The sequence below is a fragment of the Apis dorsata genome, unplaced genomic scaffold, assembly GCF_000469605.1.
Source record: "Apis dorsata unplaced genomic scaffold, Apis dorsata 1.3 scaffold_631, whole genome shotgun sequence".
Classification (NCBI taxonomy): Eukaryota; Metazoa; Arthropoda; class Insecta; order Hymenoptera; family Apidae; genus Apis; species Apis dorsata.
The window spans coordinates 396,399-421,199 of NW_006263826.1; the positions used below are offsets into that span (position 1 = coordinate 396,399).

Sequence of the window (24,801 nt, forward strand, 5' to 3'; positions counted from 1 at the left end):
AATGTCGATTACCTGAATCCGCGAATATGGCGAATAGAAGGACGAATGTCGGGAAGTAGAATGTTCGAATAAATCCTCTCATCGTAAGATTGCTCGATTACACGATCGAATTCTTGGCTGTCCGACCGTTTCATGCCTCGAGTCATTGCGAGGTGAGTCTCGATCAAATACTTCTATATATAAGGATATCCCCGGCAGTGAAAGGATTTATCGTCCCCGAGCATCATCCCCGACCCAGGAGGATGAGCATCTGAACGTGGGTGGCAATGAGTAATAATTGTTTGACTCTTTCTGTTGCATGGTGTTGCGTGAGATGATAGCAATAAGAACGCCAAACGACTGGTTTTAGCCGGCCGGCTTTACTTCGACTACGTCATCCAGCTTCAGAAGTTTCCACGAGATACACGATTCACCTCACGTTTCTTTTGAAAACGAAGGAAGGATCATGTAAATTAAAGAATGATCCAGACTCGTCTTTTTCGAATTGATGACATTATTCGGCAGCATTATACGCTTGACATTCTCTTCAACGATTTTATTTTTCGTCTTCTTTCTGGTTGTTTAACTATTCTGTTGCATTTTCTTGTGGCATAGTTACGAGCAAGAGAGAAAAATCTAGTCACGCAAAATGCGAAACTTATCGCATATAAATCGTGATGATTTCGATACTCGGACGAATTTCTTATTTTAATTTAAAACCGCGCTAATTTTTCTATATTGTTATGTTAACTTAAATTTTTCATTATAATATGTATTTTTTTATGCATTTTCCAAGAACAATGAAGAAGAAAATCAACGATCATATAATTATCATGGCATGATTGCAGAATTATTTATAGAACGTATTGATACTTAACAGCGTTTCTTTATCGATATCCTGGATGGGAGATTATATATTAGATTATATATTATCGGAATAAGGGAAAAATTTTTGATTCTTTAATTCGTTTAAATGATTATGTGATTTATTTATTATTTTTGTAATATTAATTGTATCGAGTTGGATATATTTGTAATATTTAAATTGTGAAAAATATGGTATTAAACAAATTGTATAATAATATATATATTAAATATTTTTTATTTCACTTTTATTATACGAAGAAAATAATTAACATAAGATTTGCATTAAAGCTTATTCGAATTTCCCGGTTCTCGCGAACGATAGGAAAATCGATTTGCGAGTATAGTATACTATCGATTACAACGACCTGACGCCTTACCTCGCTGGAAATGATACTTTGGTGATTGGTGACGCACGGTAACGGGTGACAAAAATCCTCTATGGTGAAGTTTTAATTTCATTCAGCGATATATTTTCAACGAGTAAGTTTTATTATTTCTTTTCAATTTTTTTCGTTCATATATCGTTAAATATATTCCTTTCTAAATATTATTACGCCGTATTTAATAAACAAAATGCAAATTCTTCGTACATTCTAAAAGCAATGTTCGCGCGTTATTCGAATATTTTGTTCGAAAAATTATAAATATTCAATAGCTTTGCAGCAAACATGTTCACATGGAAATTTATATGTACATTTCGAAGTAGAGCATGAATAAAGACAACGATTAAAAATGTTCTGCGGGTCACGTGTTGAGAAATGTATGTTCTAATTGCCCACTTAACCCCTTTTCGATGTAGAACAAAATACTGTTGGACAAAATACTGGTAATATTAATTTATTAATGATTAAAATTTTGTATATGTTATCTGCATCTTGTCTGTTTAGTAGTAAATCCTTTCATTATGGGTGATTCTGACGATGAATACGACAGGAAGAGGAGAGACAAATTTAGGGGAGAAAGAACGGAATCTTATTCGAGAGAAGGACGCCGAGATGACAGAAGGAGAGATGATTGGGTGGATAGGTAATTTCTAATGTATAAGTATTAAAATAAACGTTGCTACATATATATTAAGAAAGATCTAGTTTAGTTCTTGTGTTCGATAGCCTCTTGTACTTTTAACAATAGTGATTATTTCAGAGAATGGTCCAGTCGGCCTAGACAACGTCCAGATTATAGAGAATATCGGGGAGGTGGAGGTGGAGGACGCGATAGATATAGTCCTGGTAGGTCGCAAGAGATGGCTCCTCCTATGAAAAGGATGAGAGCAGATTGGGATGACCGACCAAGATATGGACATGATTATTATGGAGGTGGAGGAGGTGGTGCAACTTCTTGGGGTCCAGATCATTATCCACCACCCCATCATGGCAATCATCACTATGGAAACCATGGTAACAATAACAGGTTTGTGTTTCTTATGTTATTTCTAATACAGATTTTCTTTTTTTCTTTTCTTTTCCTTTCTTTTTTTTTTTTTTTTGTGAATTTGTTCTTGATTTATAAACAGCATTGTCATGAAAAAAAGAGGTTGTATTGCAACTATGCAAAAGAGGAGTCGATTCACTCCAAGATTATTAGCCCGATTGAGGTAGCACTAAAATTTCAAATTTTTTTGGCTGATTGTTAATTGTTTCATGTTTTGTGCAGTCGAGAAGTAGCCGGTAACTTCAGCAATTCCAATGTTGAAACTCAACCACCAATGATGTCTTTCAAAGCATTTCTTGGAACTCAAGAAGATTCAATTACAGATGAGGAAGCTATTAAGCGATATAATGAATATAAATTGGAATTCAGAAGACAACAATTGAATGAATTCTTCGTTGCACACAAGGATGAAGAATGGTATATTTCATTTTTTTCATTCACTAGATAGATATATATGTTCTTAAAATTAATTCTGATATAACGGAAACGAAGCTCAGTCGTACTTAAATGTGGATATAAAAATAATTAATTTCTACAGTGGTTTTCTCTCTTATTCCCGTTAAAATAACAAACTTGTAATTGTTGTCTTCGCAAGACGATTGTAATTATTTTTTGCGCGAAAATTTTATCCACTGTAGAAAATAATCTTTTATTCCTAACGAATCCATCGAACTATCTGTTCGGGTATGTATGCTCAGAGTGCATACGTATATTGAACAGAAGGACGTTAAGGGTGTAGTAGCTTTATAATTTTTGCTAAATTGCAGACACAATTTAATCGGTAATTGCAAGCAATATGACCAGCTCTGTCTATCCCTACAGTGTACAGCCAGCAACGCCTTATGTCTTGGGCACAGGTCACCTCGCTCGTTTATTTTTACGTACGATATTTTATGCATTTCGCGTTTCGCGCATCGCAGAAGAATCGAGGTGTTTATTAGGTAGTTAAACAAAAATGCGAGCTGGGCGCGCAAAGCCCAAATATGCTCGCGGTAGGCCGCGTTCTAAACCCGTTTAATTATATTTGACATTACAAAGATATGCTATTGTTGCAATAGATCTCTGAGTCGACGAGAAAACCGAATGCAAGTAAAAATATCAGACTTTACAGGTGAGGCTTCATTCTGTAACTGACAATGTTGACAATAAGATTGATAATATTTAAATAATCGTCTTGAGGAAAAGGATACAATAATACTTAGTTACAAGGAATGATTCGCTCTAGATATGGATGGGATGCGTAACAATTACTACTTACATTATTCAACACCTATCGCGATAAATTTATCACGATTATATAAATACGTTTATAATTGATTAAAAGCACGTTTGTGCTTATATAGATATATATATATATATATAAATATATATATTCTCAGTATAAAGTTATATTGAGAAATTAGTAGAACTAACTACTATGTTAATTCCAATGCACTTTTTTTTTCTGGATAAATGATAAATCCACAAATTGTACGTCTGTTTGCTTTAATTGTAAGATAATTTATTTCAAAATCGATTCAAGTACCATATTCTTTTATTATCAGGTTCAAAATAAAATATCATCCAGAGGAATCAGTGAAGAGAAAGGAGGAACAAGTGGCAGCTTTAAAAGTAAGTAAATAAATTATGGATAAAATGTAAGTTACTTGATTGATTTTTTCTTGATATTGATCGGTATTCTTATATATTTTTTTCTTTTTCTTTATAGAAACGTGTCGAAGTATTTTTGGAAATGCTCGAAGCCGAAGAAATAGATAAAGTTTCCGTAGATGCCGATCAGGCTGATGCTTTACTACATTTATTAGATGCTGTGGTCATTAAATTAGAAGGTGGTACGGATGAAGATTTACAAGTTTTAGACGTAAAACAAATAAATACAATTATAACTAAAGATACAATTAAAGAAAAAGAGGACATTAAAAGCAAAACTATGAATGATAAGAGAATTGATAACAGGTATGGATTAATGTTTGTAAAAAGGAAAAAGAAGAAAAAATATGATAATTTTGATATGATTTTGAATTTTATAGCGATATGAATAAAATAGATGAAGCTTCACGGATAGAAAAAAATTTAAAAAATGGGCAAAATACAGACGCTGAAGATAAAAACATAGAAAAAGATGAAACTTTAACAGAAGAGACTGAAAAAGTAGAAGAAAATACAGAAGAAACAAAAAAAGAAGGAGATTTAGAAAATACAGGTATATCTTTCGTTTATTAAGTAATATATGTTATGACTCGTATATAATTTTCAAATTTTTTTTATAGATAAAACGGAAGAAAGTACTACTAAAAAAAGGAAACGAACTGACAGTAATAGTAGTAGTAGTAGCAGTAGTAGCAGTAGTAGTTCTTCTGGCAGTGATAGTAATAAACCAGATACACCGAAAACAGAAATTCGTAAGTTTAAATATTATATATTATAATTTTCATAAAATTGCCAATTATTTTAATTTAATTTGTTTCTAGATATAACTGAAAAAATGGACGTTAATGATGAAAATACAGATGCACAAGATAGTAAAGAAGATGAACGAGAGACTAAAGGAGATAGTGAACCACAACCTGAAGCTAAAAAGACCGCTATGGAACCAGAGACAGTGATCGATTTAGCTAGCGAAGATAAAGAAAAAGAACCCAGAGCATTACACAAGACTAGCAGTATTTTTCTTCGTAATTTAGCACCTACAATAACAAAAGCAGAAGTTGAAGCGGTTAGTTATTATAAATATATATATATATATCATAGATCATAGTACAATTAATTATACTAAATAAATAATTTTTATTAAACAGATGTGTAAACGTTTTCCTGGATTTTTACGAGTTGCCATAGCAGATCCTCAACCAGAAAGAAGATGGTTTAGAAGAGGATGGGTATCTTTTGAAAGACAAGTAAACATAAAAGAGATATGCTGGAGTTTAAACAATATTCGAGTATGTTAAAAAAATAATTAAGATACACATGAATAATAAATATAGATTAGAAATTAAAATTTATTAATTTTTACAGTTACGCGATTGTGAACTTGGTGCTATAGTAAACCGAGATCTTTCTCGTCGTATTCGTACAGTAAATGGTATAACGTCTCATAAACAAATAGTCAGACACGATATCAAATTAAGTGCTAAAATCGTACACAATTTGGATAGCAGAGTTGGTTTATGGAACGATGAAAAAAAAGATGATAATACGCTTAAACAGGACGATGATAATAAAGAAAATAAAAGTATTCAAAATGTACATGAAGTTGAGCAAGCTGTAAGACAGCGATATAATTTATATGTTTAATTTAGATTTGTAGCATTCTCGTTAAAATATCGTGACATATGTTTTTATAGGCATTTGGATTGTCATCTAAAAATCCGGTATTGAAGAATATAACTGATTATCTAATTGAAGAAGCATCGGCTGAAGAAGAAGAATTATTAGGAATGTCCGGTGATCAAGAAGAGGGTCAATTAGGAGGTGACGGAGATGGTCCTATTGAAAGAGATCCAACGCTTATCAAAGTACTAAAAGTATATCAATAATATATATTCGTTTATTATTATTCAAATGTTATTTATTTCTAGGTGTTAGACAGATTAATCCTTTATTTACGAATAGTTCATTCAGTTGATTATTATAATCATTGTGAATATCCAAATGAAGATGAAATGCCAAATAGATGTGGTATAATGCACGTCAGAGGATCTCCTCCTACCGCCAAAGTTACTAGTACTGAGTTATCAGAATACTGTCGTAATTTTGAAAGCAAAATGACAGCATTTTTGCAACCAATTGCGACTTTATCTCAAGAGGAATTTGATAAACTGGGTGCTAAGAATGCCGAAGCGTATCCTTTATTTTTTTTTTCTTATATTGATACATTTTTCTTCTTTTCTTCTATTGTTAGAACTTTTTTCCCTTTCTTGTTTCTATTGTTTCCTTAATCTTTTTAAATCAGTGAGGTAGAAAAATTCGTTCAAGCCAATACACAAGAGCTATCAAAAGATAAATGGTTGTGTCCGCTTAGTGGGAAAAAATTTAAAGGACCAGATTTCATTCGAAAACATATCTTCAATAAACATGCAGAAAAAGTAGCAGAGGTGAAAGCGGAAGCGGAATATTTCAACAATTATTTAAGAGATCCAAAAAGACCACAGCTTCCCGAACATCCAGGAAATAAAGCACCTCCAAGAGAGAATTTACGCGAAGGATTTACTCCTTATGGATGTAGCACGTAAATATCAAATACTTTTAAATTATTGTTTCATTGAAACTGATAAAACAAAAATAAATTTGTTATTTACATCTTTATATTTCACAATAATATCTAATTATTATAATAGTCAATAATAAATAAAATGATTCTGTTTCTAAAGATTTGGAAGCTATGGTAGTGGTTACGGTGGTAGCAGAGGAGGATATGGATCAAGTTATGGTGCAGGATTCGGTGGAGGGTTTGGAATGCCACGTTCCAATCGCGGTGGTTTTAACAGAGGACGGTAAGATATTTTATATTGTTTTATCATGTTATCTATTGACTTCTTCAAATTAATTTACAATACCATGAAAAACAATAGAATTATGAACGAGTAAATATTTTTTTTCCAAAAGTCGATCAGGTTTTTTTAAATTCTTTTTCGATGTATTGAAAATCGTGGTGATATGATGTTTTACAGGGCTGCACCAGAATCTAGGCCTATTGTTAGTTGTATCTAGATGGACATATTCTAAGTTTTGTCAAGTATTGATCGAATATTTATTTGAATTTTTTATACGTAAATAATAATAATAAAACAAATTCTATTCAATATAGTATTCTGTTGCTAGCAGATTTTGATTATGTAACACGTAATATTATCAACTGTCTAATGAACGCAATGTGTTACAAAATCAGCACATTTTTCTCTTTTTTGATATGGAATAATTTTGATAACTCATATATGATATCATATTCTATATTTTAGTAAAAACAATTTCTCATATAATGTTCTTTAATGAAAAAAAAGACAGAATTGGAAAATAGAAGTGATCTTATAGAGAAATAGGAAATAAAATTATTTTTAATATTTATATGCTTTTATTTTATATTCCATATTTCCGTTCGTATTCTATGTCCAATTGATCGTACATTATAGATTGTTTTTAATTGTTTTAGAACTAATATTTACACATAGTTATTTTTTACAATAAGTATTTTAAAAAAAAAAAGTAAAATTTATTAATTTTTATTAAATATTACAGTGGCGGAGGAGCAGATTTTCGACCAGTCATTCATTATCGGGATCTTGATGCACCAAGAGAACCAGATGAATTTCTTTAAATAGCATTAAAAAACAAAAGATTGAAAGAGCAAAGGATTAAAAGGAACGAATTGGTAAAAGCAATACGAAGGTCTGTGTATTAGATGTATCTGTATATAACAAATCGTAGAATCATATACATACATATTATAAGACTTTATACAAATGTCTGCAGTCACTTGTATACAAAAATATATCTACGTATTCTAATGTGTGTACAAATTGACGCACTAGTAGAAAAATGCACATTAAGAATAAAGATCTCCTATTTAGTAAATAAATATTATAATATTTGCAATATACATGAAAATAATGTTTCGTCGAAATAATGGGTAAGATAAATAGATTGCAGTAAAAATGTATTTGTAATCTATCATATAATACAATAATAAAATATATTGTTTCCTAATTACACTCTGATGTTACGTATTTCATTCGTGAAACGTTTATTCCGTACCATTGCACGTTTATACAGTTATGTACAACGTTTAATTACATTAATCCGTAACAAAAATACTGTAACGCAATGTAAAAAAATATCTTCAATCAGATATTGCGTAAAATTAAGAGAATCGATCCTTGCAATGCCTCTCATCGCTTCCATCACCGCAATCATCTATCCCGTTGCACTTCATTCCTTTCGTAATGCATCTATTGTTTCTGTGCGAAAACGAATGGCATCAGGCACTTATTAATTAATCGATTATCATCAACTTACTGGCATGTGAATTCGTGTTTATTGCACCGTCCTTGGCATCCATGAGGTTCGTCAGATCCATCGAGACAATCTGGTAGGCTATCGCAGAAGCGAGCTTTTGATATACACTGTCCATTGCTGCACGTGAACTCGTCTTTCGAGGGACACGCTGGCATGAAAAGAAACGTTGTTGCAAACGTGTTACGCGACTATGAGTTAATATACACATAAGCAGTTTGCATTCTTTTAGAAGCATGGCAAGCTACGATATTTAAATTCGTATCGTTCGAGAGTTCAAATGAAATAAAAATTTGTTATATTGAAAAGAATAGTAAAAACATTTTTTTGCTCGTCGAAAAAAGCGTGCAATGCGTTTAGCGGCAATTATTAGGCAGGCGTGTTTCGTATGAAGCGAAAATTGAATGCATATATCAAATAAACGAGTATGTACTCACACCCACCGAGATTATGACCTACGAAGAAGAACAGAAAAAAAATTTAACCCAGAAAGAAAAAGAAAACCAGTGAGAGAGAAATGTGTGTGAAAAAAAAGATAAATAAAGAAACTGTATTGCCGACGATATACGAATAACTCGACGGTCGACGAACTATATAGTTAGTATAATCTCGGGGAAAATCGAGTCCTACGATTATCCAATGAATCGCGTGAGAAAAAATATATACGTAATTACTTTAATTTTGACAAGTCGATAATCCGCAAACCAACGGCATACGTTTCTCGTGAATACAACAACAAGTAGTTACGCATATCTTACCTAGAGTACAATTAATCTCGTCGGCTGCGTCCCAGCAATCTATCTTGCCGTCACATCTTCTTTCCAATGGAAGACAGGAAGTCTCGTTACCACATTGAAAATGTGTTTGCAAATCGCAATCTGCAACAGGAGACAATTATCATTCTCATATGTTTATCTTTCTACGATCACGAAAGTCTAAATTCATGCATTCCTCTGATGTTTTAAAACCAAATGTATAATATGCGTTGCTGACTTTTTACCGTCGAATTATTATTATTATATTGTAACAAACCAATAAAGAGTGAAGCCTCACAAAGCCTGGCAAAGTATCTGCAAATCCGATCACGGAAAAAAAGTCGCGAGTCGCGAAAAACTGGGCTAATGCTATATGCTTGTACATACCGCAATTGTATTCGTCTGAATGATCATAGCAATTCATGTGTCCATCGCAATGTTTCTCGAGAGGGATGCATAACGTATTTAGACAAGCCCATTCGTTGTCCAGGCAATAATGTTCCATTTCAACGCATCTTTAAAAACGGAAAAACGTTAAATTAGCAAGGCAAAACGAATTCGAATTACAATTGTTTTACAGGTATGCTTACCTAAAAGCATCGGTATCAAGACGATGACATTTTTGTTTGTTGATAAGACAGAAACCGGCACATCCGGTTGGATCTTTGGGATCGTTGGGTATCCTGCAAATTGGTACTTCCTCGTCGACAAGAGCAACGCAAACCTCTTTTGGCAAGCAATCGTCGCAGTATCTGGTGGAATTGAGATTCGATTCGATAGGGCTCGTAACTTCCGTTTCCGCTTCCGATGTTAGTCGAGTATGGCTCTCCGGAAATGACGAGTTACTGTTTAAAAAAATACTTAGGCTGGTGGCAGGTGAGAATTGCGATGATTTCGTTGATGACGTCGTGGTCGTTGTCTCGTTCTGTTGTTCGGTGTTATTACTCAACGACGAAGTATTAGTCGAAGATTTCAGGTACTGTTGAATTACCTGCAACTTTTCCGGTTCTGTAACAAATCGTTTCCATGTTACAACGATTACGAGTAACATGATTGAACGAAAGCAAAGACAAATATCACTTTCAATAATCGAAAAAATCTAACGTCGTTTATCAGTTAATTAGAAAACATATCTATCTTTTATATGCATCTAAATATATTATAAATGAAATTCACTTAATGCAATTTTTAATATACGTATATTTCTATCAAACTTGTATATATTTATACGGTTGATATAATATGCTTGTTAGATATGTATGTATATATATTTGTGATGTATGTACGTTTGTGGATGTACATGAATACAGGGTATCTCACCATATCATCTTAATTTATGTCACTGTCATTATCTTCAGCGAAAATTATTTCAAGAATGCACAACGTGATACAATTATTTTGTTGTAGATGAACACATCAAATTATACGTTATTTGATATATTATTAAACGCAACACTTTTTTTTCTCCTTTTTTTCCAAATTCTCTTTCCTAGTTTTTCTCACACTTTTCCGAATTTCTTGCTTCGAAATATTTACATAAAAATTCATTCACATTCATTTCTCAAACAAAATATTTTTTAATTTCATAAAAGTGAGCGTCACGTTTCTTTCTTCAATCCTTGCATCTATCGATGGGAATACATTTTTGTTTATAAATTAAATGGCAACCGAAAAATTTTGAGAATCAGCGCCATCTCGCGTTTGGATCACCGAAGCTTCGACTTGTTAGTAGAAAAGCAGAATATGCAAGGAGGTATTCGACAGACAAAGAGAGCAACATCGTGCGAGAAGGATAGAAAAAACGTGCCACTATTTTTGGTTATGCGACTCCTAATATTTTTCTAATATAATTACGTAATATTGAAAATTAATTAATTGCTCCTTTGTTGCTAAAAATATCTGCACTTTTGTACTCGCATTTTGAAGCTGGAACCTTAAACAAGTTTCTTGTATAAGTTTTAACGCGAAATTTTTTCTAATTAATTATTTATTAATAATTAATACGTCAATATGGCGACTGACGCGATCGACGCTCGATGCATTTTTCGCTAATTTCTCGTTGTTACGAAATTTATTTCCAAATAAAAATGTATGCATTTGAAACGTTACATTTTCCTCTATATTCCCATATAATTTTTATTCATAATTTCGTTGTTATTTGAATGAATAAATTTATTGTTTATTACTATGTTAGAGAATGGAATCATTACGATCCCGACATTCTCCGTAATAATTATTAATAAATAATTAATTAGAAAGAATTTCGCATTAAAATTTACACGAGAAACTTGTCTAAGGTTTCATTTTTAAGATGCGAGTATAAAAGTGCATAAATTTTTCGTAACAAATGAATAATTAATTGATTTTCGAAGTTGGGTAATTATATCATATAAAAATATTAGGAGCTGCATAACCAAAAATAGTGGCACGCTTTTTTTCATCCTTCTCGCACAATATTGCTCTCTTTGTCTGTCGAATACCTCCTTGCACATTCTGCTTTTCTATTAACAAATTGGAGCTTCGAGCGTCCAAACGCGAGATGGCGTTGATTCTCGAAACTTTTTAATCGCTATCTACTTTATCGGCGATATGTACATCTTTATACATTATATATCCCGTATATGCATAGTTTTAAATCAACGATACGTATATTATGTATATATAAAAGAAAATACACGAGCATTCATTTAACAGAAATGCAAGGATTAAAATACAGTTTCATTCACTAAACATACGTAAATATTTAAAAAATATAAATATAATAAGGATATAAACGCACATATGATTTTACATTTCTTTAACACAAGTTTATCGTGAGTGTATCACTTACCAAGAGCAATATACAGAGCGACAGCACCGACGCCCAAAAGCAACACGATCAACAGAACGAGGGATCTGGTGCATTTGGAAGCCTCGAGAGGATGCTCCAGATGCAGGGTCCAACCGTGTCTGTGCTTTCGAAGTCTGGCCGGATGCGGAGGTGGTTCTCTTCTGACGCAGCGTCGTAAGTTAATGCGATTTTGGGAGGACGGGGTGTGCGTTCGAGCCGGGAGGGAATAAGCCCTCTGAAAAAAAAAAGAAAAATATCGTATTATTTCGATCGCTCGTAAATTCGTAAAACGACAGAAGACGACATTGTTAGCCACGCGTGCAACGAATAGGCTCGCGATTTACCTGAAGCTCAGCCATTGACACTGCATTCTCCTCGAATCGGCGATATAGTTATAGTCATTCGATGCTCAACAATTGCTTATTTATTATCGATGACGTGTCCGAAAAGTAAACAGAGGCGCGGTAAAAAAGCTAGATATAAAACATTGCCAATTTTTCTCTTGCGAAATAGGCGAGGAAACACGGATTAAAATTTTAAATAACAACTTTCTCCGAGTATCGTTTTTTATCTCGTTTTATATAACGTTCGAAACGTTAAATATAGTAACGTCAGAGAATGGTGTTAAAAATTATGTACTTTTTTTTTTATAGAACGGAAACAGAAAATAAATTACGACGACTGAAAAACTGTTAGGAACGTGTGCGGATGGATCGTGGCTTCCGAGGTAATGGTCCGCGTTCAACTGACCGTTCTCTCCGTAATATTCCGTATGCGACACCTTATTCGACGCTTTGTTTCAAAGCACCGACGAAATCTGCATCGATCGATGCTCGATCGTTAAATAATGAAACAGATTTGAAGCGAGTTCTTTTAATAAGATTTTTAAAATTTTCTTTGGTGAAGCTCGTACGCGTTACGGAAGAGACGCGTGTGTGTACGACGGCGTGGCGCGTCGCCTGCCGACGATCATCGCGTCTGGCTATAGATAGACGTTTTCTACTTCCGTTCCGTTTTGTTCGTTTAGGGCGGACAAGTGCCAGACACGGCAAGTGCGCTCAAAATCGACTCTCTCCTCTCGTCGAGAAAATAATCATCGACAGGTCAAATTTCTCGGATATTTATATGTCTGGCAATCATATCTATATCTCTAACTTAATCGTTTTAATACCTTTTTCTCAATTCTATGCGTCATTCTAATAATTATCAATAAAATTTATAGCTGTAACTGAAATAAGGAGAAAAGAAATACGATACGATGTTCGAGTCGCGAAATCGATACTGTAAACAACTGAGAATATTCTTTCGAGTGATACACGACTGTTTAGAATACAAATGAAGTGGAAAAAAGATTTGGTCGGCTTCACACGAAGCCTGTTCAACCACGATGAATCGTAAAAATTGTTATGCTGTTACGAATTATTATAGGTATACCTTGATGAGTTACCTTGATGACTCACAATTTCAATGCGAAAGGAATGATAAGTGGAGAGATTATATCTTAAACCGATAGATCAAAAGAGGAATTAATTATTTTCATCGCGAACATCATTTACATTTTGTAAATGGAAATTTATTGTTATAACATACGGATTTTATCTTTTCGAAAGTCTACTTTATTCTTATTTTATTTTTTAAATAACGATCTTGTATTTATAATATATATCTCTTTTTTTAAAATACTCGTAATTTAATTTATATTTCAAATTATATTTCAAAATTATTATTTATTCTTTCACATAAAAGAATAGCAAGAAAATATTACGAGAAAATTGATTGGGAAAATACGAGAGTCGTGAAATGTTAGAAAGATTAAAACGAAATCATGACCTAAATGATAATTATGCTTTTAATATTCTTATGTCCGGGACAGCGCGAACGCAGTCCCGACTATCAAAAATTATACGCCCGAGATACCCACATTAGGGGTATTCGCAAGGGTCAGCCTAACCGTAGTGCAATGGAAAAGCCTCGCCCTGGAGGAACCGCCTTCTTGATCACGGTAACCTCTGCGCCAGGTAAGTATGCTTTGCTCCCCTTCGAGTCACGACTTATCCTATCCATTGACCGATATCACCAGCGAGAAACTCGTACTTCTCGTCGCCATCTAGCGGATAATCGGGTACTACACCACTTATCGAAATGATGGTTCCCAACCTGCTCTCGTATCTTCGACAGTGGATCCCAATCTACAACCTATCTACTAGTACAACGAAAAATCGATATCTCGCACAAATCGAGGCAAGTTTGAAAAATGTAATCTAAACGATCGATGGCTGAAAAACATTTGTAATTTTATCTCGATCGTCTTTTTTTACGTAAGTACACGCGAATATACTTATACAGTTTATTCTTCCAGAACGAAAAAATCATTTTTTATCGAATAATAACAAACAATTTCGAAAAGAAATTTTGAAACACCTACCTGAAATGTACCATGTTGTTTAACATCCGTGCAGAATATCGATGCCCCCTTAGTGTACCAACGTTCTTGAGAATATATGGAGTTCACTCTCAAACTTAACCGACTTTTCTCTGACCTGATCAAAGCGTTGTTGTCTTCGTTAATCACCGCGGGGTTGGCAAGATTCGTGCAACCATCCTTTCTTTCGATCAAATTTATCGGTGATCCTTTTCCGATTTTCTCTGATATCGTGAACACAGAGGAATCGAACGAGTTACCCGTTAACTCGTTCGCGTTGCCGTTCGGCGAACAAGCAGGCAGCATAGTGAAATTGCACGGATCGAGGATAGTTTGCGGATCATTGGATACTTGCAAACGTTGCTGTTGCTCGTTGTCCCTGTTCTTTCTCACAACGGTTTCGTTTTCTCTTTCGCCGACTTGGCGCTGTTCGCCATCGATGAACGCGGCAACTTTGCTTCTACAATGCTTGCAGTCTTTCTTCCTGCGCCTTCTGTTCGGACGTCTAGAGTCTGTTTGGAGAGCGGTCGACCGTGCTCGAGACGAGAGAGCATCGTCGACGAAGGTATTCCACGCGACATCCGTATCCTCTCGACACCCGTTGTTCCTCTTCCGATTCGTCACGCGGACAGAAGAGCTGGTGCCGGTAGATGGATCAAGGCCTGCACTCCGCCGAAACGGAAGCGTCGAGTTGCGCTCGAAGACACCGGCGATCTCTTCTCGCCTGTCCAACGATCTCGTCGACGTGCCGCGATCCCCCGACACGAAATATCGTTGAGCACGATTTTCGTTCGAAAGTCGAGATGGCGCATGCGTCGAGATATCCTCCGCGCCAGGCAAAATATCCTCGTACACGTGGGTATCCGAAATCTCTCGTGATTGCTGTTCTTCCTCGAAACCTTGATTCTCCATCTACGTTCGAGAAAAGAGAAGAGCACACAGTTAGAACGAAACGAATGATTTATGATTTTTTGACATTCGATCGATCGCTTTATATTAATTATCGTTAATATTCTCGATGATCGTCAATTAGTCAATTAGAATTTTTTTCTCTCGAGGAAACGAAGCAACAACGATTCATTATCCATCGAATGTGGGTAGAGGAAACATTTGAGATTCTCACGACAACCGATTCGACCTTCTTTGTAACCGTTAAATTAATGGATATCGCAACCAACTATATACTATCTACTATTATATCTCTCGGTATTTCATCGATCAAAGACTTAATAATTATCGAGCGATCATTTTCGAATTCAAACGTTTTTCTCTTCGAAATAATTCGAAATTCGTTTTCTCGATCATCGATTCATCGATCGATCGATTCATTAATTTCAGAAAAAAAAAAAAAATTAATACCCACAATTGCACGGTGGAGAGTTGGAACGAAGGAGCGATACGTTCGGGAGGGGGTATTACAATTAACGGATCGGCAATCTTTGTGGAGCTAAGTAAATAGCGCGAGGGACCCGTAAATTGAACGGCGAAAAAGAGTGGCGCGGAGAAAAGAGAGTTGCGACGAAGCGAGGGAGAGCGGAATTAAACGTCTCGTTGGGGAGCATCCCGACGATTGTCGCAATTATCGCGACTTGACTCCCCGATTGATCCCGTCAAAAGCCTCTGACGTCATCGACCTCGTAGATTTTTCGGTGGATTCTTATATCTAGTTCGCGATCCGACGCCTTTTCCAATTTTCGAAGCGAAATCGAAATCGTTTAACCAAATCTTTCGAGAAAATAAAATCGACGCGGTTAATCTCCGGCTTCCTTATTAGAAACGGAATCGAAGACCCAGAAATTAATTCCGCGCTCTCTATCGGTTCTGAGTCAACCACGCGCACGGTGACGCATTCCACGCGATTTCTAAAAGGATTGCGTACACAACGAACGCGTTGCTTCTTGCTCGTTGAAACCACTCGTCGAATGGAAAGAGGGAAAAAATGTCGAACGTGCGCTGAACGTGAAAAGGATGACTCGATCTGGCAACGATGTGTGAAATCACGCGGAACCGGATTTAAAAAGTAAGCAGGAAAAATACGTTTGAACGTTTTTCTTACGAACACTTTTCGATCGCTATCGATCTTCGTTCAAACGATACGACTCGCGTTAGTAAGGTAAGTAAACGAAGGGGTCCCAATGAAGAGAAAGAGGAGTGAGAGGAAAAGGAGCAAAGGCGTGAATCGGTCAGTCGAGCCGATGGCTAATTAGTTCTCGTCCACGCTTCTAAGGCTGCCCTCTCTTCTTACGTTGCACCGTTGTTCCGTCCATCGAGCGCTCAATTAGAGGTTAACCAATTAACGAACGCACCGTTCCGCAAAGGGCTCGGCGCAGCTGGCGCCTAACCTCTTTGGCCTACGCTTCACTTCCTTCCGTTCACGATCAACCATACCGATTCCATCGAATAATTTTTCCAAAAGTTAAAAATATCGAGAACGTGCTTATATTCCTTCGATCATTCGGTACGGTAATTGGTCCGCTGATTGAACGATTTCGATTGGATGATTTCGAATAAAAGCGCACGAGGCCGCACGTGTAGAGGGCGACCGTTTCAACAATTAGTCACGTTGCGACACGACTCGCCGCTTCAAGAGCTCTCAAAACTCTGTTCCATCCGCTATATTTTCGAATTTAGATCGAAGAAATTCCTTGAGAAATATCGCGAACGGAATATCGGAATACAGTTTGGAAGAGTGGTAATCGGTTCGGTAGCACGTGTCACGCCATATGTCGAAGCACGCGTTCGGACAGTGTTCACAATTCGCTTCGAAACTCGTTCGAATACGAGTGAAATGATATTTGGAACGAATTACTGGCATGCATCGTTGCCTTGGATCGTTAACAGCCGCCGAACTGTTTCGCGATTAAACGCCACCGGCTAATTGTGACTGGTTTAGCGTAGTTAGTGGTGATCGATTATTAATTCCGGAATATTCGATTTAAATTCTTGTTCGATGTCAGTTGCCTCATCGAATCTATAATCTAACGTGAGTTTTCTCTACGAAGAAATTGATATCGTGTATTTAGTAATCGATTGAAAGTGAAATAAACGAAAGAGATTATGAATAATATTTAATCATGATTGTATACGAAATAATGGAAAAAGAAAGGTTCGTATTGAAATTATTACATACTCGGTAGATTTTGCGAGAACGATGATTCCTCCTCGTTGTTCCATTCTCGTGCATAGTGATATCGAGGAAACAACAATGGCGCATTATACGAGAGCGTGGTCGAGAAGCAGGCCACGATTTTTCGAGAAGGGATCGCGATTACGACATTCTTCCCGTTTACCCGGCTCCAGATCGGGACCATTAATTCTGCGTTTCGTAGCTCGCTTATTATCCTGCCTACCTTCATATTTGCTTTGCTTTAATTCGTGAACATCGATATCGAACGACCAGCTAGAACAACGTCCCTTTTTCTCAATCATGTATCTGGTGGAAGTAGCACATAACAACGGGAAACGAAGAGAAAAAGTGGAATGAAGAAAAATCTAGTCTATAGTTTGCGTGGGAAATGCGAAAACGTTGGTGAAAATGCGCGACAGTTAACGATCGTAGAAAAACGAGCGAGTCGATGTTAAAGCGTTCGATAACAACGCATTCGTTACAGTTGCGATATCCTGCCTGAGGAAAACTGGAACGTTACCTATGTAACGTTAATGAACAGAAATTCTTACGCACGGATTTCATTTTTTTTCATCCTACTGTACTTTATCTCTTTTTTTCAAGGAAATTGGAAAATTTATTTGTTGTTTTTCTAATTGCAACATAAATTTAGTTGAGAAAGAAAGTGAATTCGATAGAAGGCCAAGCTTCTTCTATCTTAATGACGCTTTCGTCCGAAGGGGATGTAGCTCAGTGGTAGAGCGTTCGCTTTGCATGTGAAAGGCCCCGGGTTCGATCCCCGGCATCTCCAAACTTTTTTTCTCATCTCATCGATTGTTTTTATTCGACTATATATACATATTGCCTTTTCCCCTTGATTCGATCGTATCTCTGTAACGAATTGAAAATATAGAGTTCAAAGATTGTCGATTTATCCGAAATAGATTCTAACGGTTATTTTTATTTAACAAAATTAAGAATCTGTGTTCGACAAAAACGATTTATTCGAGATAAAAAAAAACAATGGGCATTCGAATGTAATAATTGGAGGCTTGGTTTATTATGCTCCTAATAAGAGCGATATATCGCGTCGATTATCCGCTAAGTATAGGGTCGAATGCTAAGGGTTATTGGCAGTGAGCATCGGCCGATGACTACACGTCACTGGCATGCACACAGTCGTAATTCATACAGTCGGCTATAATAGCTAGCTCTGGATCTCTGTACCCATACACAACTATGCCCCTTGTCTCCTTTCTTCTTCGTTGGCCCCCTTTGCCACGAGCAACACAAATAAATCATGAAATTCATTGCTGACCATTTCTCCAACAAATCTTTACGGAATCACTTTGCGTCAGACTTAATTCGTCTCGTACGAAATTCGCTCGTACCAAGGATAATTGACTGATTAACGCGTGAAATCATCAACTCGATCGTTCTGTATTAAACTTGACTATTAATCAACATGATTCGATAACGTAACAAGCGGATTGGAATTTTGACGCAACGAGATGCTTAGTGGCGATTAAACAAGTGTATCTTAATATAAGATCTCGCTATCATCGAAAAGTTAGCTTACTTTTCATGATTTTATATGAAAAATAATAATAACGAATAAGAAGGAAAGATTAAGAATATATAAAGCAAATTTCGAAGAAGATTCGGAACGTTACGTCGAGTAGCAACCTCAAGCTCTTTCGATCGTAGCCAAAGATATAAATACCCCGCGTGTACGAACTGTAGTCGAATTGACCGCACAGAGTCAGTAGTATCGCTTCTTCCGTGCCGTCCATTTTCATTTTTCTCCACCACTAATTGTAATCGAGAAGTTCGAACGGAATATTTCGTCGACGAGCGACATCTATATATATATAGATCTGTAGAAGAATTCGTGAGAGAACAAAATTCCCTCGAGTTTTCCACTCATCGTTAAGAAAAGGATTCTTAATGCTAATGGCCAATAGGTTTGAGAATGTCGAGCGTGTAGAGCGGTGAGGAAAGAGAAAACGAAGGGAAGAGAAAGAGAGACGACTAACCGACAATGGGACGAAAGAAAATGTTCCGGTTGGCCGCGCTTCGCTAACCGAGGGTCACGCGTTCGCTTTTATTTACACCTGGCACATACGCATACATGGCGCCCACGCAACGCTGACTCGTGCACCGACTATGCCTGCACCCTGTTCCCCCAATTTTTCCTCCTCTAAACAGATCTCGACCGCCGTTATCCGAATCGAGATTCGATAACACGGCTAGATGAACTTTCAACCGAGTTATAATCGCAAACGGTTACAACCGACGGATATAAATAGAATGGCGTGAGTGAGCCAAATCCAGGAAAAGTTGGTGGTCGTGATACTACCGGCTCCCGCCGTGATGATGCTTTCGCGACACTTTTTTCGTTCTTTCGTTCATTTCCTTTCCGAGAAACTGTTTGCTAAATCTTTCGATGTTCTAAATACATATCTCTGTGACCTCTTAATTCGAGTTGACTCGCGTGAATTTCCAAAGAGAGATTAACGAGGAATGTTAACGAGGCGTTCAGGGTAGCAGAGTGTACGGTGCTCGGCTCCATGCACTCGAACCACTCAAGTGTATATATATATATATACGTCGTTTTCAACAATGAAGGAACTTCTTTGTTCGAAAAGAAGACCGCGAACTTGTTGACGATCGCCGTCAAGTCCGATCCTTGACTGTGACAAAAGGTAACTGTAATTTGTTATCGTAGTGTGACGATCGATATCCTTGTGCATAGCGAAGCGTGATACAAATCGCGATTTGGATCCAGTTTTTTTATCGGTCAAACAGTGAAACTAACGAAAGATTAGGCGATCTACAATTCGTTCTTGTATTGAATAAATACGATAACGTTCTTTTTATTAATTGATGTTTGTATTTGTTACGATAAAATCGAATCGCGAATGCAAGAAACGAGAGGAAAGAATGAAACGCGGGAAACTCGATTGTATATGTCTGCTCGAAGTACTAGACAAAATAAATTTTTCTTTTGTTATACAATACTATACGCGAATGCGCATACAATATGCATAAGACGCGCTACTTTGCAAACTGTCGCATACACAACGGGAAAAAATAATCGTTCGTCAGAACGAAATACCGGATAAAATATAAAATTACTAAATGATTTAGCAATATTAAATAACTCTCCTATTTTTTAAAGGATAATGAACTCATTTATAAAGAATGAAAAAAAAAAGAAACAATATTTAAATGTAAATAATTTTTCTTTAAACGATTCTTTTCAAATATCAGAAATTTCTATAGTCATATTATTTCCCGGAAGTAGAACGAGATTAACATTTCGAGCAAAATACTAATTGACAAGTTAAATTTTTGAAAAATAAAAAACTATTAAAAAACTATTAAAAAATAAAGTAAAAAAAAATAAAAAAATTATTAAAAAATGAATGATATAAAACTGAATTTATTAATGTAAAAATATATAAATATATATATTACTCACCTTTGGTATGTTATAACAATCTCATGTTTTCCGTAAAATAAATAAAGACGAAACAACTGTTTTCAAAAAGGTTCAAATTTTTTTACTTGGCCGATAGATCATTAATTTTTTGATCATCGTTATTGTTTATTTCTATCAAACGTCACATGTTGATCCCGCGCGCCGTTCTTTACTCCGGCAACGTGTATCCGTACTCGATGCGCACTTATCACGCATCGATGTTTACGCACCGAATGCCGCGCGCACTGTGAATGACGCGCGGCAAGATATACTGTGCCGGTCTGATCTGGCACAGTTGTCAAGTACACAATTCATAGCAACCAATCATGAAACATCTATATATTTAGTCAGCCAATCGTATTTATACAATCTTTTACACGTGACAGTTTTACCGACTGTTGTATAATTCTTATATTGATATTTTAAAAATGTACCGCCAAATTATTGAATTTTTTTTTCAATGAAAAACTATTATAATTTTTTTCTTTATTGTCATAAATTTTGACAATCTATTTTCTATGTAAAATTTTATTGTGGAAATTTAAAATTAAATAACTCTTTCCATTTTCCGAATATTTAATATAAATTTAAAATTATGAAAATATTTTTTAATTGTCAAAAAATTTATATAAACTTCGAAATTATGGGTTACCGATTGGTGGTACGTATTTGTCAACATCGTATTGTACCATTAGAAATGAATTTTCATAGTTTGCACATTTCGTAATAGAAAATAATGGATTTCTCTAAACAAGAAATATACATATATCGAAATAATAAACGATGCAAGAATCGCAAAGCGCAAGACACAAAAATTTAAATTAGAACATGAAAGAAGAAAGCTATTGGTAGATATGTAATAAAGAAAATCGAACTATATAAGGTGGCGCGGTGGCATGCATTTCGTGGTAGAATTATGATTATGGTGCAAGCTGTAGCTCGTGCGTTCGATGTGCTCGTGATGTCTGTACTCCTGACACTATTCGTCGATCAAGTAAGAGCGACGACGAAGAAACGTTCTAATGATGCAGCTCTCGTATACCACTGCAGCATGCTATAGCCCCGTAGAATGTTAGCGCATATCTCGTGTACCAGTGTCTCCTTGTTCTATTCTGCTCGACCCGAAGTCGATCAATACGTCGGTTTTACGCACGGTTCGTCCGTGTCTAGACAATGAACTCTTGTTCGTTGTGTTTCTCATTCATGCGTAAGTCTTTTCCATATCCATTTTTTCTATGACAACTCGAAATGCCATGTTTTTTCCATCGAACCGATACAGTGTTCGACTAATTGTTATTACACCGTACGCTTTCTTGCGACGGAAACAATCTTTTATAGACGGATGATCCCTGAAGGGTACGAGAGTATCGATGGAATTTTGGTATAGCAAGTATCGTGGCACTATATTATTTGACATAAATTGATTATAAATTATCTAAATATTTAGTTATTTTTTCAAATGATTTATCTAGTAGGAAATATTACACAAGATATTTAAAAAAATTTGCATGCAATAGATTTTTCATAAAATTAAATTGAATGTAATATTTTTTTTCATTTAATAATAACAATTCATTTTTTTTCTTTATCAATGTCCAGGTGTCTTCTAGGCTATGCAATGGGGGACACGTGTAAGTTTTTATTCTTTTTCTTTTGAGTTTAAACTTTTATATTTATCGTATTAAAAGCAGATAAAAAAAACTAGATTTATTTTTTAGCTGCTCTCCTCCAAAAGAGTGCTGTTCCTTTGGCTGTTGTTACACAGTATTTCAACTGCACTCTGCATCAGACATGTTTAATTTCTTGATTTGGACTTATTGGTATTTATGGTTAGTAAATTAATTTTATAATTATATTTTATACTTTTGTTTAATTAATTGTTTTATAATTATATGTAACAATGTTTAATTATTTATTTAGGGCAGCAGTGCTTGTCGGATTGGCTATAGCAGCAGCATGTGGCTGTTGGTTATGGAAACGTCATCATTCATTTCGTCATCGTTCATGGTCTCCAGAAATAGTAGAAGATTTTACTTCCTCCGATAGAGGATCTTCAGTATCCTGGTACTCACCACCTCGTTATAGTCGTTCTGGTTCCTTTGTTCAAGCATTACCACCTCCGTATAATGAGGTATATAACATAACATTGATACAATATTTATATTTTTTGATATCATATATTTTATATTTTTATATTTTTTAGGTTACAGCCAAACCAAATCTATATCCATTAGTCATTGGATACGATGAAGGATCTGGTAAAGGAACTTCAGGATTTGTAATGCGTTATTTTAGATCACTCTCACATGCAAGCACATTAGATTCATTAGGTTCAAGTTTTATGTGTAATATGGTGAACGAGGCAAATACCATAATTCCACCACCGTATTCGTGTAACAATAGCGTTGACGAGTTGTCTGCAGTAGAATGTGCAAGGATGGAAAATATGGATGTTGGATCCGTTGTATCATTGGCTAATCATAGGACTACCTCTGACATATCGAGTTTAGCTGCTCAATCTCCGTGTTCACCACCACGGGCTACTAGTCCAACAATAGAGGTATTCGTTTAAAAAAAATAATGTTTCAAAATAAAATATATTCCAATATATATATATATATATATTTTTTTTTAACGCGTAATATTATTTTATAGTTACGTGAATTGTTAGATAAAATTCAACAATTACCCCAACTACCGGGTGGACATAGTACTGTATTGTCTTGTTATCAAAATCGACCTCAAGTTTTATGTACATCGAATGCAAATGGCTCTACGCAACGGCCTTTAAGTCCAGGTGATATTGGATCTTATAAAACTAGACGGACGCGAGGAAAAATGTACATGCCATTAGGACTTCCAAGTTCGAAGAACAAGACTAGACGATGGCTATCGCGATCAGCACCGACGACACCTTCGGGTACGATACCAATGTCTTTTTTGCCTGGACAAACTAGACGACCTTCAGAAACAGATAATAATAATCGGCAAGTAGTTCCTTTGCTTTCGGAACAAGATGAAACGGAAAGCAATAATGTAGATCAGATGAACAACATTCCATTATTATCTGAACAAGAAGAAGATAGACAACAAACATGACGATACGTTTAACAATGTGTTTTGTGCTTATATACGAAGGAAAGAACCTATTCCAAATAATTTAACTTTAAATAAGTGCTATATTTTTAATATGGCTGGTAAACTCCTTATTATTATAACTTTGTACGAAATGTTATCACGTTTAAAATTTACAGCAATTAATTTCGTCCAAAAATCAAATATTGCCTGCTAGAAAAGAGAAACGTTTACTGCTGTGATTTAATTTTTCGTTTCACTGACAGTCGATGCCGTCGTATCTTTTCTTTTTTCTAGCGAATCTTTCAAACCGATCGATATTCGATATAGATTAATAAATAATAATGTAAACTTTAATCTCTGTGAAATAGTGCGTACAATTAACTTACAGTCATTCAAAGAAACACGAAAAATAATAATACACACGAAATGTTATGACGATAGATTTTATGTAAACATGTTTAAGCCTTGCTTGTTGAAATTTTCGTCGAATTATATATTTTATACATCGAATTTAATTTTTGCCTAAACGATTGTATCAATGAAAAGTGAGTTATAAGTTGATAAAACATATTATTTAATTGTTGCATTGATAAGTTTTAATCGTATACAATAATATACAGTGTCCATCCAAAAGTAGCCAGCCAGAAAGGATTTAAGGACAATATACAAGTTAAAATAGTATGAGTTGAAGTGTGAATGAAACGGAAAGAGTCGAATTTTCATGAATCGATGTATAATATCAATTTTATTGAACGGTAGAGAAGACTTGTAAAGGGAAAGCACAACGATTGCTGAATATTGATAATTTTAATCGAAATGGAAAAAAAAAAAAAAAAAAAA

The 24,801-nt window shown here is 35.3% G+C and overlaps 4 protein-coding genes, 1 long non-coding RNA gene and 2 other non-coding genes across 16 annotated transcripts in view; 4 read left to right on the forward strand and 3 right to left on the reverse strand.

Moving 5' to 3' along the window:
* LOC102674846 (uncharacterized transmembrane protein DDB_G0289901-like) overlaps window positions 1–24,801 on the reverse strand; it is a 44,850-nt gene that overhangs the window by 4,516 nt on the left and 15,533 nt on the right. The window contains exons 4-5 of one of the 3 annotated variants that reach the window (XM_031513349.1): window positions 13,778–13,908; window positions 3,079–3,083 (exon numbers count right to left, since the gene is read on the reverse strand). In XM_031513349.1, the coding sequence (XP_031369209.1) occupies window positions 3,079–3,083; window positions 13,778–13,908 (136 nt within the window). Of the gene's footprint in view, window positions 1–3,078; window positions 3,094–13,777; window positions 13,909–24,801 lie in introns of all 3 variants that reach the window. The other 2 variants (XM_031513350.1, XM_031513351.1) reach the window with 2 other exon arrangements.
* Window positions 7–453, forward strand: LOC116186354. Its single transcript, XR_004151334.1, has 2 exons — window positions 7–270; window positions 350–453. It is a non-coding gene; the product is annotated as an uncharacterized LOC116186354 (long non-coding RNA).
* Window positions 1,167–7,708, forward strand: LOC102675703 (serrate RNA effector molecule homolog). Of its 3 annotated transcripts, none has more exons than XM_006621416.2 (16): window positions 1,167–1,326; window positions 1,737–1,872; window positions 1,978–2,256; window positions 2,500–2,694; window positions 3,822–3,888; window positions 3,986–4,233; window positions 4,308–4,480; window positions 4,548–4,679; window positions 4,749–4,993; window positions 5,076–5,216; window positions 5,293–5,541; window positions 5,622–5,792; window positions 5,856–6,118; window positions 6,230–6,505; window positions 6,648–6,770; window positions 7,513–7,708. In XM_006621416.2, the coding sequence occupies exons 2-16, from the start codon at window positions 1,751–1,753 to the stop codon at window positions 7,589–7,591; spliced, it is 2,763 nt and encodes a 920-aa protein (XP_006621479.2). In that variant the 5' UTR covers window positions 1,167–1,326; window positions 1,737–1,750; the 3' UTR covers window positions 7,592–7,708. The 3 variants fall into 3 exon arrangements, with proteins under 3 accessions (XP_006621479.2, XP_031369198.1, XP_031369197.1); XM_031513338.1 differs by having other exon boundaries at window positions 5,293–5,520; XM_031513337.1 differs by having other exon boundaries at window positions 1,990–2,256.
* On the reverse strand, window positions 7,668–21,160 carry LOC102675142. 2 transcript variants are annotated; one of them, XM_006621411.2, is made up of 9 exons: window positions 20,884–21,160; window positions 14,297–15,205; window positions 11,872–12,106; window positions 9,632–10,049; window positions 9,429–9,556; window positions 9,045–9,164; window positions 8,724–8,741; window positions 8,290–8,437; window positions 7,668–8,231 (listed from the first exon to the last, which is right to left on the reverse strand). In XM_006621411.2, exons 2-9 carry the CDS (start codon window positions 15,203–15,205, stop codon window positions 8,135–8,137), a joined length of 2,073 nt encoding a protein of 690 aa, XP_006621474.1. In that variant the 5' UTR covers window positions 20,884–21,160; the 3' UTR covers window positions 7,668–8,134. The 2 variants fall into 2 exon arrangements, with proteins under 2 accessions (XP_006621474.1, XP_006621475.1); XM_006621412.2 differs by lacking the exon at window positions 20,884–21,160 and adding an exon at window positions 15,657–15,779.
* On the reverse strand, window positions 13,736–13,897 carry LOC116186365. The gene has a single exon (XR_004151346.1). It is a non-coding gene; the product is annotated as a U1 spliceosomal RNA (small nuclear RNA).
* On the forward strand, window positions 16,156–24,016 carry LOC102677172. Of its 5 annotated transcripts, XM_006621430.2 has the most exons (7): window positions 21,752–22,090; window positions 22,222–22,269; window positions 22,483–22,514; window positions 22,602–22,712; window positions 22,804–23,014; window positions 23,087–23,443; window positions 23,539–24,016. In XM_006621430.2, exons 4-7 carry the CDS (start codon window positions 22,675–22,677, stop codon window positions 23,980–23,982), a joined length of 1,050 nt encoding a protein of 349 aa, XP_006621493.1. In that variant the 5' UTR covers window positions 21,752–22,090; window positions 22,222–22,269; window positions 22,483–22,514; window positions 22,602–22,674; the 3' UTR covers window positions 23,983–24,016. The 5 variants fall into 5 exon arrangements, with proteins under 5 accessions (XP_031369208.1, XP_006621491.1, XP_006621492.1 ...); XM_031513348.1 differs by lacking the exons at window positions 21,752–22,090; window positions 22,222–22,269 and adding an exon at window positions 16,156–16,313; XM_006621428.1 differs by having other exon boundaries at window positions 21,583–22,269.
* Window positions 18,139–18,210, forward strand: Trnaa-ugc. The gene has a single exon. It is a non-coding gene; the product is annotated as a tRNA-Ala (tRNA).

Excerpts from the sequence above, each read along its gene's own strand:
- LOC102675703 (XM_006621416.2), top strand. The coding sequence starts at position 1,751 with ATGGGTGATTCTGACGATGAATACGACAGGAAGAGGAGAGACAAATTT. Across the intron at positions 2,257-2,499 it reads AACCATGGTAACAATAACAG|TCGAGAAGTAGCCGGTAACT; the intron begins GTTTGTGTTTCT and ends TGTTTTGTGCAG. Across the intron at positions 5,542-5,621 it reads TACATGAAGTTGAGCAAGCT|GCATTTGGATTGTCATCTAA; the intron begins GTAAGACAGCGA and ends ATGTTTTTATAG.
- LOC102675142 (XM_006621411.2), bottom strand. The coding sequence starts at position 15,205 with ATGGAGAATCAAGGTTTCGAGGAAGAACAGCAATCACGAGAGATTTCG. Across the intron at positions 10,050-11,871 it reads CGCTCTGTATATTGCTCTTG|AACCGGAAAAGTTGCAGGTA; the intron begins GTAAGTGATACA and ends GATTTGTTACAG. Across the intron at positions 9,557-9,631 it reads CTTGATACCGATGCTTTTAG|ATGCGTTGAAATGGAACATT; the intron begins GTAAGCATACCT and ends CCGTTTTTAAAG.
- LOC102677172 (XM_006621427.2), top strand. The coding sequence starts at position 21,800 with ATGATTATGGTGCAAGCTGTAGCTCGTGCGTTCGATGTGCTCGTGATG. Across the intron at positions 22,515-22,601 it reads CTATGCAATGGGGGACACGT|CTGCTCTCCTCCAAAAGAGT; the intron begins GTAAGTTTTTAT and ends TTTATTTTTTAG. Across the intron at positions 23,015-23,086 it reads TACCACCTCCGTATAATGAG|GTTACAGCCAAACCAAATCT; the intron begins GTATATAACATA and ends TATATTTTTTAG.